A 19,316-nucleotide genomic window follows, 5' to 3' on the forward strand; every position below is an offset into this window, starting at 1 on the left:
TAAAGGTGTTTTTTGGCTTTACAAGATTTTCGACTTTAAACAATCAAACTGTTACGTAGAGGTAATTGTGACGTAACGGCTAGCAGTTACTGCACGTGCAAATTGTGCAGCATTGATAAGCACTTGTTTAAAAGCACGTGTTTTGAAACCTCGCTGTCCTTTCACCAGACTCTGAAGTGATGTCGCTTTTAAATTTCCACGCGGAACTGTACACATGACATTCAATTTTAATTGAATTTAAATTTTGAATTGCTACTTGTTGTCATTTTTTCAGTTACTTGGTTAAACCTGGGATTTGAGGTTTTTCATTCAAAGTAAAACCTCCCGAACGAAGATAAAACCTCATAATAGGTTTTTCTTTGAAAGTAAAACCTCACAATAGGTTTTAATGCCTATAGAAAGAACTCTCTTACGTAATAGAGATCCCATTGAATTGGTTTATAAAATTAGTTAACGGCCTTGCCTCGGGAAGATGCACTAGTGTGGCTCCTGCAAGTTATTCAGTCCCGTTTGTACCAGGACACGAGTGAGTGAGTGAGTGAGTGAGTATGGTTTTACGCCACTTTTAGCAATATTCCAGCAATATCACGGCGGGGGACACCAGAAATGGGCTTCACACATTGTACCCATGTCGGGAATCGAACCCGGGTCATCGGCGTGACGAGCGAACGCTACCAGCACACGAAAGCTCATGAAAACAAAAACGCTGACATGTAGAAGATGAATTATGGTTCAAACCATAATCTCAAGTCCAATACCACAAGAGGCCATATATTAACGATATACTTTAAGTATGTCTTGAATTCCCATTTGGGCATTTGGTCTTTTTGGGTCAGTGGTTATTAATTAATATATTAGAAAAAATAGGTCCAAAGTAGGAAAATACCATTAAGTTATGACAAGTATGCCAAATATTCATACGTTATTCATCAATGTCTTCCGGTAGGCGGGGTATTTGTAATTCATTAAATTCATTATAGGTATGTGTGGGGCGATGGAATGGGACTGTATCATATACTCAACAAACAAAGAAACGCAAAAGTAGTACGAAATACCAAAAGTGAATGTGTTATTTCTGCATGGATTGGGATCGATTTGTGTGGAAATAATGACGATCTGCAGAAATTTGGTGAAAAGATGGGAATATCGCAAAAAGACAACCACGTGACAGCCTTCACCAAAACACACTAGCATCACGTGCACGTGCAACACCACTTGTTGGGCTATAAAAATGTTGTTTTTCATTTGCATGCCATCACAATCATACAGTAAGTTACAGAAGACTGACGGAAGCCCAAGCAACAACGCCATCGGCCGACTGAAGACAGGAGAATCATCTTTGGCCGTACCCAGGCCTTTCCACGTCGCACCAAGCACCATTACAAGGCTGACCACGCCACCCCCATTTTATGCAACGTTTGGTTATGCTTCCCCAACCACTGTCTCCCCCATCACATGTAACATTTATTCATCACCCCAACACACATGGCCAGTCCAAAATTAATATTCAAACTTTTAATTTTTATATTTGAAAAAATAGAACTGTATCGCTCTTTGATGCCTTACCCCATATACAGTGATACTTTTTGTGTTATTCCAGACTAAAGCCGGTTTTATAGTGCTGGCCCATTGAGATACCATGCCACAGGACCCATGAAGATCTGGGGTAGAACAGGTCTTCAGCAACCCATGCTTGACGTGAAAGGCGACTAACGGGACTTGGTGGTCAGACTCACTGACAAGGTTGATGCATGTCATCGCATCCCAATAGCGTGGATCGATGCTCATGATGTTAATCACTGGATGGTCCTGTCCAGACTCGATTATTTACAGACCGCCGTCATATAGCTGGAGTATTTCAGAGTGCGGCCTTAAACAACAAACAAACCATGCCATAGTGTAACATGGATGCCCCAATCAGACACAGTATACTGTGACTCCTAGCCAACCATCCACTCTGCTGGCAGATGCTTTATCCACTCAACTACAGTTTGAATCAAACTTGCTTGGACTGACAATTTGCTCTAGTTTCCTTTTGGCTTTTTGACAGTAGCGCAAATATTTATATTGATGGTAATAGTTTATATACTAGTATATATAGACAAATTACACAGAAACTGAACAAAATAAAATGAAAAAACCCATTGTGACATCATGCATAGCATTATTTATTGCCCTTTGTAAACATAACATTGTTTAACAACAAATTTGACTGGGTATCTTCAGTTGATTGGTCTGGATATACAATTTTAAATACATTGTTACAGGTCACAGAAAGGCTGACAAGTTCTACTGTAGCACTTGATTCTGTAGGATAAATGGTGCTGTGAAGGGCGAATGTGGAATCAACAGATTAGAATGATTTCTCTAGACTAAAACTAATGTTATGGCTGATAGAGAACTTCTCTATAATTGTGCATATTGACCAATATTTGCAGTTTTATTTGTTGAAACAATGGTTCAGAATGTCCAGTGAATTCCTGGCTCAGAATCAACTGTAACGACAATAGCCAATCTCATTAAAATAAGATCTTAGTTCTCGCTGCCGCAAGCAATAGCGAGAACTAAGATCCTATTTTAATGAGATTGCAACAATAGCATGACATCATCATGCTGGTTTAACACATGAAAATTAATATATAGGCGCAGGAAAGAAGTTTCATTTTGACAGTTTGTTTCGGATTAAAGTGATTGATCCTTCAAATAAATTAGGAACACATTCCATCAAAAGTATCTAATTCATTTTCAGAAAGCTATGAATGCATAAAATATATTTTGAAAAATATCTGTGATTAAAATAAAACAGCACCATCAAATTGAATGTAGAAAAGCCCTATAAGCGGAATCACAATAAAACATCGTTATCTGAGTGAGTGAGGGGCTCAATTAATTTTTTAAATAAAAAAACCGAAATTTATTTAACTGTGTTCTTTGGAGACTGCAACAAAAGGGCATATTATTTTTCCTACAATGTGAGGCAATTGTATTTTTTTTCAGAGAAACAGCGGCTTGATTATTTTTGTAGAAAAAATCACAGCCCTCAACCAGAAACTCAAATGGATGCTTCCATGCTTGAGTCAGTGTTGAAACACCTGCTTATTTGGCATGACTTGCCAGAGATGGAGAAGTCTATATAACACTGAGTAACTGTAAGACAATGAAACCTTACATTTTGTTGGTTTGGGCCTAAAAGTCCATGTAGGTGGTCAAATTTTTTATTTATTTAGTTTTCAAATGTAAACTTCCAGGTTAGTTTTAACATGGCAAGATACCGAAAGATAGTTGATTGGTTTTGTTTTTGGTTAGAATAAAGGTTTGTATACAGATTATTTACCATTTCTTACAGAATGCTGTGATGAAATCTCATGTTCTTTTCCATTTCCCTTAATTGGAGTTGTCTAAATTGCTTTTTTTTCAAAAGTCATTTTAATTTTTTATAAAAAACATAAGTCCAAAGAAAATTTAATACCCACTTGAAACCTATTGGCTTTGATTTCAATACCCTTCTTGCCTTGGAACTATGGATAGCTGAATGTTGTTTTGCATAGACTCAATCCTGTCCAGTTAAAGAGGTTTCATTGCAGTAAGAAAGAATCATGGCACATTACAAAGCCAAGGAACTAACACAGAACCCAAACACTAGAATACTCTCTCATCAATCTCATTAAAATCAGACCTATAGTTCTCACTACCGCTTAAGAAAGGATCTTTGTTAAGCGGCAGCGAGAACTAAGGTCTGATTGTAATGAGATTGACTCTCCCCTGCAGCACACAGAAACAGCCATAGTGAGCAAGTGAGTGAGTGAGTTGGGTTTAACGCCGCTTTTAACAGTATTCCAGTTATATCACGGCGTGTCAGCTTAATGTGGGAGGAAAGCCCGAAGTGATGCAGGTCTCAGACGTTTACCACTTTGGAGAAACCCAGGAGCACGGGTATGGTGCTGACAAACCTAGAAACATAATTGGGGCGAACAGGGATTCGAACCCACAATCATAGGTTTCTGGCGTGCCCAAGGGACGCAACTCTGCACAGCGAATTGCGGCGCCTTAGACGACTGGACCACCCGTGCCCCCCCAGCCTTATCGAAATGAGAATCATCCCAGTTATCTGGTATCTTTTCTATCACTCATGACTTGCATTATAATCTGTGTAGTATTGGTCTAACATCAGTCACAGAATGCTCTGGTTTGGTAAAATAAAATAAAAATAAATAAAAAAGATAAAGTACAAATTAAAAGTGAAACTTGTCGATTGTTTTCATACTTTTATACAGCAAAACATACACCATCTTAAAAACACATTTCTTTTGAAGATTTATGTATTTAAAAAATATGCATAAAACATTTTACTTTTACAAATAAAACACTCAATTCTTCTTACTTTGTGTAAGAAATTCTTGACATAAACATTCCCAACCTGAACGCTGCTTGACTCCCATTCTGTCAGTAATCAGCTTGTAATTAGGGAATGTAGATTTGGAACACACTGAGCTGTCGCCATGACACCCACAATGAGGAGTTTGACAGTAAACATTTTAATCTTTAGCGTGTCCATTGCCACGTAATCACAGAACGAAGCAGAAAATACCGTATTTATGCGCTTTGATTGCAAAAGGTTTATTGGTTCAAAAGATGAACTTTCAATCTTGGCACCTTTTTACCAAATTAAAGATGCTAAACTTCATAATGGTGATAAATATCCATAATTAGTATGAGTATATTTTAGTCAACAGTATCTGAAAAACAGTTTCAGCAACAAGAATAGTGATTGCATTATATACAAGAACAAAACCAGCACCATCATTGCTTTGTCCTGAACACCTCAAGACTCAGAGAAACATTTTTACTACCCTTCATCAGTCAGGTGAGCTAATAAGATGTTTGGAAAAAAAGAAAGACATAGAGGTCATAAACTAAATGGTTTTTGATTCACAAAATCGTTACATGTACTTTTTCTCTTCTTGATCATCTTTGATTTTTTTTATTTGATTTGCAAAAATAATCTGAATTGTCTTTTTTGGTTTGTACTCATCTACAGAGCAGAACACAAAGGAAATAATTAATATCTGGTCTAAGGAATGGACGGACAAAGCTTCCATATCTCATATCAGTTGTGAGTGAGTGAGTTTGGATTTACGCCGCTTTTAGCAATATTCCAGCAATATCACGGCGGGGGACACCAGAAATGGGCTTCACACATTGTACCCATGTCGGGATTCGAACCCGGGACCTCGGCGTGACGAGCGAACGCTTTAACCACTAGGCTACACGACCGCCCCTCATATCAGTTGTGGCGTGGGATAATAAGAACCATAACATCATAGGCAGCAGTGATAATATATCCTTTTACATTCTTACAAAAATAGCACTTTTGAGAAATATCGTTAACAGTAAACACTTCTGTTCACACCAATTATGCATTTGATTGAATTATAGCAGTAAAACAGTAAGTTAGAAGAATAAAACGTATTTACATTTAAAAGTCCATGTTGCACATAACAATCAGGCAAAATAAATGCAAAGATAAAACACTGATAAAACAGTTGATAAAGAAGTCAGTACTTCGTAAAGACCGCACACCAGTGCATACAACACTAAGAACAGCCCTGGACACATGTGGTCAAACTTCGGAAACTTCAACATAAATTACTGTACCACAATACACATGCATCCAGCGCTCCTGCAGGAGGCATGAAAAACAGGTGGCATTGGTTTGATTATGTTAGCATCAAACGTGGGTATTCTGCAGAACAGGCAAATATGCACCACCCACTGGGCCCTTACAGGTAAACATGCACACCATCCATCGGGCAATTACAGGTAAACATATGCACCATCCATCGGGCAATTACAGGTAAACATATGCACCACCCACTGGGTCCTCACAGGTAGACATACAAACCATCTATCGGGCAATTACAGGTAGACATACACACCACCCACTGTGCCATTACAGGTAAAACTATGTGTAAATAATTTTCTTGAAGTACTCCCTTCCTATGCACACATGCATCCTTCATGCACACACGTCCTTCAAGCACACACATCCTTTAAGCACACACATCCTTCAAGCACACGTCCTTCAAGCACACACATCCTTCAAGCACACACATCCTTCAAGCACACACGTCCTTCAAGCACATATCCTTCAGGCATACATCCTTCAAGCACACATCCTTCAAGCACACATCCTTCAAGCATACATCCTTCAAGCACACACATCCTTCAAGCACACACATCCTTCACGCACACACACACATCCTTCAAGCACACACATCCTTCACGCACACATCCTTCAAGCACACATCCTTCAAGCACACACATCCTTCAAGCACACACATCCTTCAAGCACACATCCTTCAAGCACACATCCTTCAGGCATACATCCTTCAAGCACACACATCCTTCAAGCATACATCCTTCAAGCACACACATCCTTCAAGCATACATCCTACAAGCACACACATCCTTCAAGCACACTCAGCCTTTAAAAAATCTAATAATTTATCAATATCCTCTCACACGCTCATACTTCATAGCACTCTAGTCGCTATAAGACAGATTTTGCCAGTTTTAATTTCACTTCAAGCACAAGCATGTAATTCCCTCTTCTTTGTCAAATGCAAATTGTGGTGCCAAAAACCATAACCATAAACAATAAAAACAAAATATTACAGTTTGATAATCATCCATCTGTGGTCATGATTATCAATAAGTAAGGTTGTCTGGGTAGTAGTCAGATTGTCAGTTGTCAGGGCAGCTCCATCTGGACATCTCAACCTTGCTAAAGGACCTTCAGTCTTGACCTTGGAACATGGGAGCTTAGTGCATCGATGAACTCTTGGAGTTGGTTGACGAACTTGGCACCAAGGTCTGTCAGAGTGTCCTTCGCACTGTTGCACAGCTGTTTTTCAAGACTAGGATCCTTACTGGAACAAAGGTGAGTGAGTGAGTGAATTACGGGGTTTTATGTTATACTGCAGTTACATCATGGCATGTCAGCTCAATGAGGGAGGAAAATCTAAAGTCTGAAGTGGGTGTGTTTCTGTCTACCTCTGTGTGTGTCTGTGTGTGTGTGTGTGTGTGTGTGTGTGTGTGTCTGTGTGTGTGTGTCTGTTTGCCTGTCTGTCTGTGCTAGTCAGGACTAATGCTGCTTTTAGAGTGCTGAGATATCATGCCAGAGTTTAACATGACCGCACGCATGCACGCACGCATGCACGACCAGTCCCTAAATAATATTCAAATTGATAAGCATGTACCCATGTGGGGAATCGAGCCACTAGGCTACTCTACCGCCCCAGCAACCACTGGAGATACTGATACTGGGAGGCTGATCAGAACCCGGCAGTTGCATGGAGGAAGGGCTTCAGGGAACACTGGATCGGTCGTAGCTGGAGTTGACGCTCTCTGCGAGTGTTTGTGCCGACGTCAGAAGACCTAGCAGCTGTTGCCAATGGCGTACAGGTAGCGGCTGTCTGAGTGTCAACAGCACTAAACCTTGTATCTTCAACCATCTGTCCTGGGAACAAACATCATGCGCTTCTTTGTGTCGAATAGAGCAGACATTGAGTGGGAGATGTTTCAGACTTTGCAACACTGACGAGCCAACCTAGCTGATGAAGAAGCTGCTGTGTGAACCCTAGGTGTTCCATGAAAGTGTCTGGATCTGCATGGGCTTGAATGCAGGTGTTTATATACACCTCGAAGATGATCCCTTGAACATGCAGGAACTTCGTGATTGGCTTGGTAATAAGGGTAAAAAGCCATCGGGCAGACTCTCCAGCTTCTTAGGATTCCACGGACAACTGTCAATAATTACATCGCTGTAAGTCTGAGGAAGGAACAATCCTGATATCGATGGTGATCCATGGACAACTGTCGATAGTTACATCGCTGGAACGGGAATGATCCTGATGTCAATTGTCATCCGAACGGCTAGTAGAAGGAGAGCGGTTCCGTCCTGATGATCAATCCGCTGAATGGGAGTGATAATCGTCCTCAGAAGGATGGAGATCGTCTTGTTGAAATTGAGTGTTCTTCGACTTCTTTTTGGTGTGATGTTGATCTTTAGAACGTTGATCCTGGGAACATCGATCTCTCAGGTGTTGATCCCTTGAGTGTTGATCCCTTGAATGTCAATCGGTAGACCTGGAACATCAGTCTCTCTAACGTCAATCCTTAGATGGTCACCCTCGACGTCGATCTCCCAATCTAGTGACTCTTTGACGAGTGACAACGATCTTCAAGGTGCGTGATCGATCCTGGTTCTTCCTTTTTCGTATTCGAAGGAGAGAGCTACGATGAATTAGCGATCCTCGGTGAAGTCAATACTGCAGGTGTCCTCTTAGGTGTGTGACACTCTGGACAGGCGACGGATTCGTTTTGGCAGGAACATCATGTAAGAAGCTGTCAGAAACACTGTCATTTTCTACAGATATTGAAGACATGGTAGATGGTTTGATGGGCTGGCTTGGTTACATGCTTTGGTTTCTTGGCTGACAAAGGCCCATTATCAGTGTCCTTGGATTAAGATCATCTGTCGATAATACGTTTCTTACATAAAAAAGCTTCCTCTGTGCGTTGAGAACATTGTGAGCATCTGTAGTCCAGCTTGCAAAGGCTATAGCAGTCACAACTGGTCTGCAACTTCTACAGGCTGGGCGTTCTGTGTTCTCATTATGTGTTCCCATACTCTTCTTCAAATAATGGATGTTGATACGATTGACATCTCATTAAAATCAGATCTTAGTTCTCGCTACCGCTAAGCAAAGATCTGAAGACATCCCATTACGGGTCATGTCAGATCGACCTTGCACGAACTTTGACCGACCAATGGAATGACCAATCAGAAGGCAGCTTTCTCGTGCTTTACGGCACAAATTTCAAATTGAAAACTGCTTCGAAACATATTTTGACAAATTCTCGATTACAAATTTGAAACCTGAACAAAAAACATTCTTGAATGGTCTAGATTCTAAGGATTCAGTCCTTAAACCCGTAACTATCGTACGGAATACCCCATGTTAAAGTTTATCGAGATTGCATGATTAGAAATCACATTCCGACTGTCACTTTCATAATCTGGTAAGCGACGCACTGATTGGTTGGATGTAAGGTCGTTCTGACGTGACTCCTAATGGGATGTCTTCAGATCTTTGTTTAGTGGTAGCAAGAACTAAGGTCTGATTTTAATGAGATTGATACGATTGCAGAGGAAGTACTCTTTAAAAAAACCCAATGAATTTTCTTTTACTCAATACACGTCCCCACACAGTGGCAATAAGAAAGAGAATGATGTGGCAGGGGTAGTCAGGTGATCAAGTTGTGTAAGGTCACAGTGAGTGTGCCATTTGTTTGGGTGGGGACTATGGTGATGCTGGGATGTGTTCGGGCGAAATGTTTTTAAGAAGCTGGAAACTTTGTTTTAGGACATTTCCACACAAGGATCAAAAGAAGAAGGAAGAAACGCATAGTGTGAGATAGGATAAGTTTTAAACTTGACTTTTATGACTTGGCACAGTGCACAAATATCAATTAAAGAAAGAGTGAATGAGTTTGGTTTTGGACTCTGGGCAATTGAAATGCATCAATAGTTGAATAACAGTGAAACCCTGTTTATCCAGAAAACACAGTTACCGGTTAAATCATTCACATTATCAAATGTCTGGATTAACGAATCATGGGTTTGGAGTAAAGTCCCTTTAATATTATTGTTAACTGACCACGGAACCGGCTTGTCTTTTGGCCATGTGTCAACAGGGGCTCCTCAAGGTTGTGTTATATAACATATATTATTTTTTTTATGCACAAGTGATTGTATTACTGACTCTAAACTTTCATGGATTGCATATACAGATATTATTTACAAAAAGGGACTACAAAGACTTGTTTTTTCATTGCTTTATAAATGTTTTATCGTGGTGTTTATATGTGTGTATTTAACTAAAATCATGAACCTGTTACTTGTTTCTCTATACTTTTACGATGTTAGCAAAATTTCCTTTGGGATGATCAAGTATTATCTCATCTATGTTATATAGACCTGCTAAACAAGATTATCCGGAAAGAGGGGTTTCTGGATTGACAGGGTTTATCTGTATGCAGCAGGCAGCACTCACCTCAGCAGGACCTTGGTCACGTTACAGATGGTCTCACAATCACTCTTGAAAGCCTGCATGGAGAAATGTAATTAATTAACCAGAAACAGCATGCATTATATGCAAAAACAGAAGCAGTCTCATTACATGTTTTATTGTTTAGCACTGTGAGAGATATTGTTAAGAATACTTGTTATCGAGCCCAGACATTCAGGGTGACAAGCAAACACATTTTCAACTAGGCTAACACCCACTTAGTGAATAAAGAAACAGAAACCCACCAGTGGTTGAAGACAACAACACTTCCTACAACACTTTCATCCCTATTTGCCTCCTAATTATAAACTCACTTTACATTATTTATTTCCTTGTTTCTTCACCTGATGTTTTTGCAATTCTGTCCGGTGCAACAACAATCAAAACTGGTACTGTTGTCCACAGCTGATGGCTACAACGAGGCTAGGACTGTTGTCCACAGCTGATGGCTACAACGAGGCTAGGACTGTTGTCCACAGCTGAAGGCTACAACAAGGCTAGGACTGTTGTCCACAGCTGATGGCTACAACGAGGCTAGGACTGTTGTCCACAGCTGATGGCTACAACGAGGCTAGGACTGTTGTCCACAGCTGATGGCTACAACGAGGCTAGGACTGTTGTCCACAGCTGATGGCTACAAAGAGGCTAGGACTGTTGTCCACAGCTGAAGGCTACAACGAGGCTAGGACTGTTGTTCACAGCTGATGGCTACAACGAGGCTAGGACTGTTGTCCACACCTGATGGCTACAACGAGGCTAGGAATGTTGTCCACAGCTGATGGCTACAACAAAGACTAGTACTGATGTCAACAAGGCTACAACAAAGACTTGTACTGTTGTCAACAAGGCAACAAGACTAGTACTGTTGTCAATAAGGCTACAACAAAGACTAGTACTGTTGTAAACAAGGCTACAAAAAAACTAGTACTGTTGTCAACCAGGCTACAAAAAAACTAGTACTGTTGTCAACAAGGCAACAAAAAGACTGGTACTGTTGTCAACCAGAGTACAACAAAGACTAGTACTGTTGTCAACAAGGCAAAAAAAAGACTGGTACTGTTGTCAACCAGAGTACAACAAAGACTAGTACTGTTGTCAACAAGGCAACAAAAAGACTGGTACTGTTGTCAACCAGAGTACAACAAAGACTAGTACTGTTGTCAACAAGGCAACAAAAAGACTAGTGCTGTTGTCAACCAGAGTACAACAAAGACTAGTAGTGTTGTCAACAAGGCAACAAAAAGACTAGTACTGTTGTCAACCAGAGTACAACAAAGACTAGTGCTGTTGTCAACCAGAGTACAACAAAGACTAGTACTGTTGTCAACAAGGCAACAAAAAGACTGGTACTGTTGTCAACCAGAGTACAACAAAGACTAGTACTGTTGTAAACAAGGCAACAAAAAGACTAGTGCTGTTGTCAACCAGAGTACAACAAAGACTAGTACTGTTGTCAACAAGGCAACAAAAAGACTGGTACTGTTGTCAAACAGAGTACAACAAAGACTAGTACTGTTGTCAACAAGGCAACAAAAAGACTAGTGCTGTTGTCAACCAGAGTACAACAAAGACTAGTACTGTTGTCAACAAGGCAACAAAAAGACTTGTGCTGTTGTCAACCAGAGTACAACAAAGACTAGTACTGTTGTCAACAAGGCAACAAAAAGACTAGTGCTGTTGTCAACCAGAGTACAACAAAGACTAGTACTGTTGTCAACAAGGCAACAAAAAGACTAGTACTGTTGTCAACCAGGCTACAAAAAACTAGTACTGTTGTCAACAAGGCAACAAAAAGACTAGTACTGTTGTCAACCAGAGTACAACAAAGACTAGTGCTGTTGTCAACAAGGCAACAACAAAGACTAGTGCTGTTGTCAACAAGGCAACAAAAAGACTAGTGCTGTTGTCAACAAGGCAACAAAAAGACTAGTGCTGTTGTCAACAAGGCAACAACAAAGACTAGTGCTGTTGTCAACAAGGCAACAAAAAGACTAGTGCTGTTGTCAACAAGGCAACAAAAAGACTAGTGCTGTTGTAAACAAGGCAACAAAAAGACTAGTACTGTTGTTCACAGCTGAAGGCTACAACAAAGACTAGTAGTGATGTCCACTGCCACACAAACTCTGAACATGCCGTGCAGTTCATCACTGATTCATCAACTAAACCTTGGTAATAATTTCTTTATCACATAATGTCATTCTTTAAATAAGCAACATTAAGATGTAATGTTTCTGAATGAAGTAACTTTACAAACCATGTATGAAAACAATGTTTGAGCGAACCGCCAATAGACAAAGACTCTGTTTTCACTTCTTTTTCTTCACATTTCATTTTTTGGGATTCGGTGGATTTGTATACAAAGTTTTAAAACAAATCTGAACTAATATTACTGAAGGTACAACCAAAACCTACAATTGTTGAGTTGAGTGTTTTAGGAAACAAAATAACCAATCATTTACTGCCTCATTATATATACCCCCGTTTTCACCTTGAAAAACTATAATATGATAAAATAAATTATGAATGAATATAAAATGTGTCATACCGCCTCTAGTTCTTGTTTCTTTTGCTGAACCCTCTGCATCTGTCCATGAGATAAGGCCTTCCTCTGCCGAGGTACAGACTTGGGTGTTGAGGTGAGAATACTTTTCCTACGGTTCAATGTCTGACTGGTTCGAGATGGGGCCTCCCCATCTTCTAGTCTTTGGCTGTTGTTAGGAGACCTCGAGTGATTGCCAGACGAGACCGATGTGTAGTCAGGGGTTTGTGATGGGTAGACAGGGGTTAGTGACCTTGACCTGGATCGTCTAGGAGACCTGCATCTTTTCCGTTTGTTCAGAGATGCAGATCTATTGCTCGGTGATGACGACCTAGACCTGTTTTGTGGCCTACTTGGTGATCGTACCCTTTTCCTTGATGCAGCAGGAAAAGGTAGAAGGTAGGTAGGTGATGTGGATCGTGATCTCAGGGGAGATCTTTTGCCAGGTGATGAAGACCGAGATGAAGACCTTGACCTTTGAAGATTTCTTTTAATTCTTCTAGGCGACAATGATGCACTTGGTGATGGAGATCTGGAGCCTGTTCTTGGAGACATAGACCTTGACCTTGACCTTGACTTTTTTGTAGATTTTGACCTGTTGTTCAAAGAAAATGATTGTGATTCTGATGTTTCCGTCAGACTACTTCTGTTTGGAGATGAAGATAGTTTTCTCTTACTAGAATATAGATGGCGGCCCTTATGATGTTTGCCATGTCTTAGAAGTTTGGTTGGAGAATTGAAGCTAGAATCACTAGTCTCCATTGTGGTGTCTGAAGTGGTGCTTTTGTCGGTCATCCTGCTGGAAGAAGATTGGTCAGTGGAGAAACTGCTGCTGTCTCTCATCTTCGTCAACGACCTGCTCCGGCTGCCATCCCTACGAACAGTCATGTGGCCCCCAGATCCATGTCGCCCCCTGGGATCATCGTCTGGATCTAGGTTCAGATGACTGGATTCTGACACACTTTGGGTATAGGAGTTGTCACCTACTAGATATGGCACAAGGGGTGTCACCTTCTTTGTCCTTGAATCTGTTGATGATAAGAGTACTGGGATTGACTAAAAGTGGAATGTTTTGCTTAATGCCACACTCAGCAAAATTCCAGTATCCTGAGGTGAGGTAAAATGGGGTTTAACTCCATGTTGAAGATTATTGCACTTATATAGCAACATGTGTTTGTGGAGGGGGGAGGTTTGCGTGTGTGTGCATGTGTTCAGTGTGCATGTATAGCCAGCCAACCAGTCCTTATCATTATCACCATAATACGCCAAGCGCGAGGCAGGGTAACAACAAGTACCATCTTTTAACGTCTTTATGATGCAGCCGGGGACCGACCCCAGACTTCTGCTTTCCAGGCGGACCACAGAGGCGTTCAGTAACCCATGGACTAGTTTTATTATTGCTGGCAAACCAATCGGAATGCAGAATCATAAACTGTCATGGTAGAATGTATGTTGCTCACATCCTCTCTCTACTATAAACACATTCTCTGACATAATTGTTTCATATTGGGTATGTACTCACAAACACTAAGCTCATGGTTCAAAATATCAAAATGCCTATAATTTCAAAACCTGTCAGTAGGTCCAATATTATCATGATATATGTCATGTAAGAAAATAAAGTAGGTCGTTTTAATAAATGAAGAAAACGGAATGAACAAACGTAATTACCGATATGTTTATGTGGTCTCAAAACATCACCTGAGTCTGGGGGCACGGGGGCCCAGTCATCTAAGGTGCCGCGATTCACAGTGCAGGGTTACCTCCCAGAAACCAGAAACCTATGATTGTGAGTTCGAATCCCGGTTTGACCCGATTATGTTTCTAGGTTTGTCAGCACCATACCCGTGCTTGTGGGTTTCACCGGAGTGGTAAATGAGACCTGCATCACTTCGGGCTTTCCTCCCACATTAAGCTGACATGCCGCGACATGGAATATTGTTAAAAGTGGCTTTAAATCCAACTCACTCACTCACTCACTCACACTCACACACAGACTCACTCACTCACCTGAGTCTGGACATTTTTCATCATATGATTTCTCAAGCTCAGAATCAATAAAGTCAAGGTCATTTCTATCCTCCAAAGGTATTTTTGAAGAGGTCCTCTCTGCCAGTCTCTTCATCCCGGTCAGTTTGGACACAACAGCAGCTGGGATGTCTTCTGATGGCAGATACATCTTCTTCTTGCTTGGATTAGAGTCAGCAGCAATTCGGGACTCTTCCATACTGGTGAACACAGCTAGAGGAGACTGATAGCTGAGGCGATGAGGAGTGAACCTCAGGAAGAAGGGCCTTGAACCAGATGCAGAGTCCCCCTCAATACCAGCATCGACATGCTCATCCTTGCTGGGGGTGTCTTCTTCAGGGTTGATATACAATGGAATTTTTTTCAGGGTTTTCTTTGGAGATTTCAGCTTGGACTCTGTGTCAAGCTGGAGGGTCTCCTCAGCTCGATTTCTTTCCAGGCTGCGGACGGACTTCTTGTCGGACATCTGATGTGGTTTGATATTTGGAGTACCAGTTCCAGGACCCCGGGGTTCAAGGATCTCTCTGGTGAAGCCGTGTTTGGGGACAATATGGAGGGACATAGTGCACGCCTCCTCCAGCCTCCGCATCCTTACGTCATCAGATGACTTCAGGCCAGCACATTTATCAGAATCATTGGTCGACTTCCTGTCACTTTTATCTACTTTCACCTTTTTATCTGGACTTGAATTTATCCCTGAATCTTGCTCTTTATCGGATATTTCACTTTTTAAACATTTTGTATGCTTGCCCATCATAAATTTACGATACTGAGGTGTCATGCTTTTGGGCCCTTTTTTGGATATTTTTCCAACTTCTATCCAGCAACCTCTATAAGAATTATATGTGCTGGTCATAGAGGGGGACTCTTGGGGCAGTGCTTTTGGCTTGGTTAGATTTGGTTCATCTTTTGATTGCTGTTCTGATATCCCTTTGACCCCTGTAGATTTATGTAAAGCAGACAGGTTAGAAGGAACTTTCTTTGGTGGCATTGGGCCATACCAGTCTTCAATATCATCAGGAGAACTACCACTCGCTAGCTCTCCAGGTTCAAGGTCGTTTGCAGGTTTCAGGGAAGGCTCCAGTGCCAGTTCCAACTCTGAGTCCTCAGACGTTGGCGATGGTGGTGACCATGGTGAATCTAGGTCATCCATTGCAATGTCTTGATTGGATGCCAATGTTGACAAGGATGTCTTGGTTCCATGTTGATTGACATTCTCTGATGATGGAACTTTCTTTGGTGCTTCTTCCTGTTTCTCATGCTGTGGGTGAGCTCCTGATTTTGGAAATCTTGATGATCTGTAAGAAATAATTACAATAAATATTTGGTGTTGAAATCTGGGAAGTAGAGAAGTTGACCAATTTTCTGTAGAATGTTGATTGAAGAATAGGTTTAGATATCACACATCATTATATCAGCTTAAAAATCCATATAAATGTATTAGTGAGGTTTTCACTGATTTCGTAGATCAATGATTCTGTTCTCCTGATGTAGAATGAAGGGGGGCAAGAAGACCACTTTTAATTTCAACACTCCTTAGTAAGTGAGTGAGTGAGTGAGTGAGTGAGTGTGTAGCCTGCATTCTAATGTGTGACGACCTTCTTTAATGACTTTATGATATTCCTATCATCATATATAGATTTTTAAAAAACATTTTGACAATGAAGTCTCCCCAGGAAGCCATGATGTATAGTAAGGCCATAAGAAGCAAGTACGGTATATGTCCGCAGATGAGCTGAATTTTGATGACCAGAAAAAAAGATTTGTTGTTTATGGCAACATAATAATCATTATGAGAATAAAAAGACAACAGAAACAGCTTCTCAGTGGATGACTGGTTTGTTAAATCTTTATAAGAAATTATAATGACTTTTTCCATATAATTACAACGTTTTTCATCTGATATTATTAAACATCTGCAAGTACCAGTACAGTCTTCCAGTCCGACTTCGCGGTGTGTCCTTGCCTTTCACTCCTTGGTTCGGCTTATCTACGGGTCATATCATGTTCTTTCATATTTCAATGGTCAAGTTAATACCTCGGCTTATCTACGAGGTCAGCTTATCCATCAAGTGAAAGTTTGACTATTCAAAATATCGGGAGGAATTTAATATAATCTAAAGAATCAGTAACTGTCTGACAGATCCTCACTGTTGACTAAATAATGTCAAAAGATTTTTCTCTTCATTACATCTTTTTATTAAACATATATGTGTAACAAATAATTATTTACAATATTTATGCTGAAAATTCTTTTTTATATGTATAAAGGATTTCTTTCCTTCAAAAAAAACAAACATCCTTGAACAGAAAACTTGAATCACTTATTCCATAATTATCATTATAAGACATTGATTTCCTTAAATAGGGAACTGAGAACTTGAGAACATTAGTCCATCATCCCGAGGCAAGTGAGTTAACTGACTATATAAGTCCAGTTTCCACCCCTGCCAAACTAGGCTGGTATTATGGAGTTACATTTTGGCTGGACTAACGAGTCTATGCATAGTCCAATCAAAATCTCGCACCAAGATCGAAATCTGGTTCATAAATTGTCATGCAGATTTCGGTCAACTGATGTACTTCGCGATGTAAGACTTGTTTTATCATAATATAGATCTTGATTATCAAACAGATCGTCTTGACTGGGCGCCGCCATTTTGTTTGAAACAACTGCAAGTGATACGAGAGGTGGAATCTGATTGGACCATAGGAGAGGCATTGAAGGGACATAACTTGTAATAGACACTGGTGGCGCTATGATCGAGTCCAGGCATTCAGCCTAGTTCGACAAGGGTGGAAACTGGACTTTTATGGTCAGTTAACTCTCCTGTCTCGGGAAGATGACATCAGTCGGGCTTAGATGGTGACCTTCCTTATTCTCATCAACTGAAACTGTGGAACGGTGTGAGTAAAAACCTGCACAAATAGACTCACAAGTACAGGTATAGACAACCTTGGGGGTGGGGGGGACTCACAAGAACAGGTATAGACAACCTTGAACAACCAGGTGAATAGAAGACCTACACATCTCTTTCATATTGTGATGCTCACAATAAATGTACTAAATCTTACCTTTGCTCAGACTGAGTCTGTAGACCAGGGTTGAGCTCCTGTAAAGATAAAAACATAGTGAGTGAGTGAGTGAGTGAGTGAGTGAGTGAGTGAGTGAATGGGTGAGTGAACGGGAGAGTGAGTGAGTGAGTGAGTGAGTGAATGGGTGAGTGAACGGGAGAGTGAGTGAGCAAGTGAGTGCGATTTCCAATTAGAGCCTTCATTGTTGTTTTCACTAGTGTCACATCTGTGCCGTGGGACAGATGCCCCAACAGCTGTGTTGGGTTGAGTAACATCTGTTACATCAAAAGATAACTCAAAAGGTACATAAAACTGGAGTTCATGTTTCAAATATATTTTCATAGCCATTTTCATAAATATAGTTACGTTTGTTAACTCGTTAACTTGTTCATGCACCAAGAAAACCAACATTGAAATTATTCTGTTGTTCTGTTAATGCTAGATGTTACAATATTTGCTTATTTGCTTACAGATAATTTTAACTTGAGCATAAAAAACACCTTCCCCCTGATTCTGTAATGATTATATGCTATTTTATGTACAATACACAATCAAAACCATATTTGTATATTTGTATCATTGATGACTGGTACCTGCTGTAGGTCTTAAGAATTGGATACAAAATGAATTGTTTGACCTGAGCCCTGGCAAATGTATTCAGATATATCATAAACAATCTTGTCAGGTACACTGACAAACACTGAAACTTTACCATTATTCACACATATGAAAGTCATTCATATGAAGGATTCATGGAATGTGTGAATAGTCAGAAAGCAATGCGAACATTAGCCACTTGTAGTTTAACCATGGAGTTCTAGATAATTTTGTCATTTAACAATTTATCCTGTGAGTACCTGTGTCCTACTCAGGACCCATCCAATGTTGTTGAACGCCGCACTCAGCAATATTCCAGCTATATGACCACAGTCTGTAAATAATTGAGTCTGGATCAGGCAATCCAGTGATTAATATCATGAGCATCGATTCACGTAATCGGGATGGATGATATGCATCAACTAAGTCAGCTAGCCTGACCACCCAATCCTGTTAGTCCTTACCTCTTACGACTAGCAGAGTCGTCTTTTACCCACAGTAACCCATCCCATCCCTAGTGATGACACAGCCTGAGTGCTTTCTGTCCTTCAACAAGTTTAAATATATTGTCAAAGTGACATTTCATTGTGCCACGTACCGTATATGACCGCGGATAAGCCGACCCCGTAGATAAGCCGAGGTGTTAATTTGACCAATGAAATACGAAAGAAAATGATATGACCCGCAGATAAGCCGAATCAGGAATTGAAAGACAAAAAACACTGCGAAGTCGGACTGCAAGACATGTGCCGGTACTCGCAGATATTCAAAAATATAAGATGAAAAACGTTGTAATTATATTGAAAAAGTCCTTATTATTTCTAATAAAGATTTAACAAACCAGTCATCCACTTTCATAATGTGGGAAGCTGTTTCTCGTGGGTTTTTTTAATCTCATAATGATCGTTATATGTTGCCATCAACAACCAAGCGCCATTTTGTAC

The 19,316-nt window shown here is 40.4% G+C and overlaps 1 protein-coding gene across 1 annotated transcript in view; it reads right to left on the reverse strand.

Annotated features, from left to right (window-relative positions):
- Positions 1-2,179: 2,179 nt before the first annotated feature.
- Positions 2,180-19,316, reverse strand: part of LOC139445943 (serine/arginine repetitive matrix protein 2-like) — a 32,676-nt gene continuing 15,539 nt past the window's right edge. Inside the window, exons 5-9 of the mRNA XM_071227193.1 lie at positions 17,776-17,813; positions 14,683-15,998; positions 12,679-13,700; positions 10,119-10,171; positions 2,180-6,929 (exon numbers count right to left, since the gene is read on the reverse strand). Of these exons, the coding sequence (XP_071083294.1) occupies positions 6,785-6,929; positions 10,119-10,171; positions 12,679-13,700; positions 14,683-15,998; positions 17,776-17,813 (2,574 nt within the window). The 3' untranslated portion in view covers positions 2,180-6,784. The remainder of the gene's footprint in view (positions 6,930-10,118; positions 10,172-12,678; positions 13,701-14,682; positions 15,999-17,775; positions 17,814-19,316) is intronic.

Source organism: Haliotis cracherodii, unplaced genomic scaffold, assembly GCF_022045235.1.
Source record: "Haliotis cracherodii isolate W230 unplaced genomic scaffold, xgHalCrac1.p SCAF_6, whole genome shotgun sequence".
NCBI classification, from domain to species: domain Eukaryota; kingdom Metazoa; phylum Mollusca; class Gastropoda; order Lepetellida; family Haliotidae; genus Haliotis; species Haliotis cracherodii.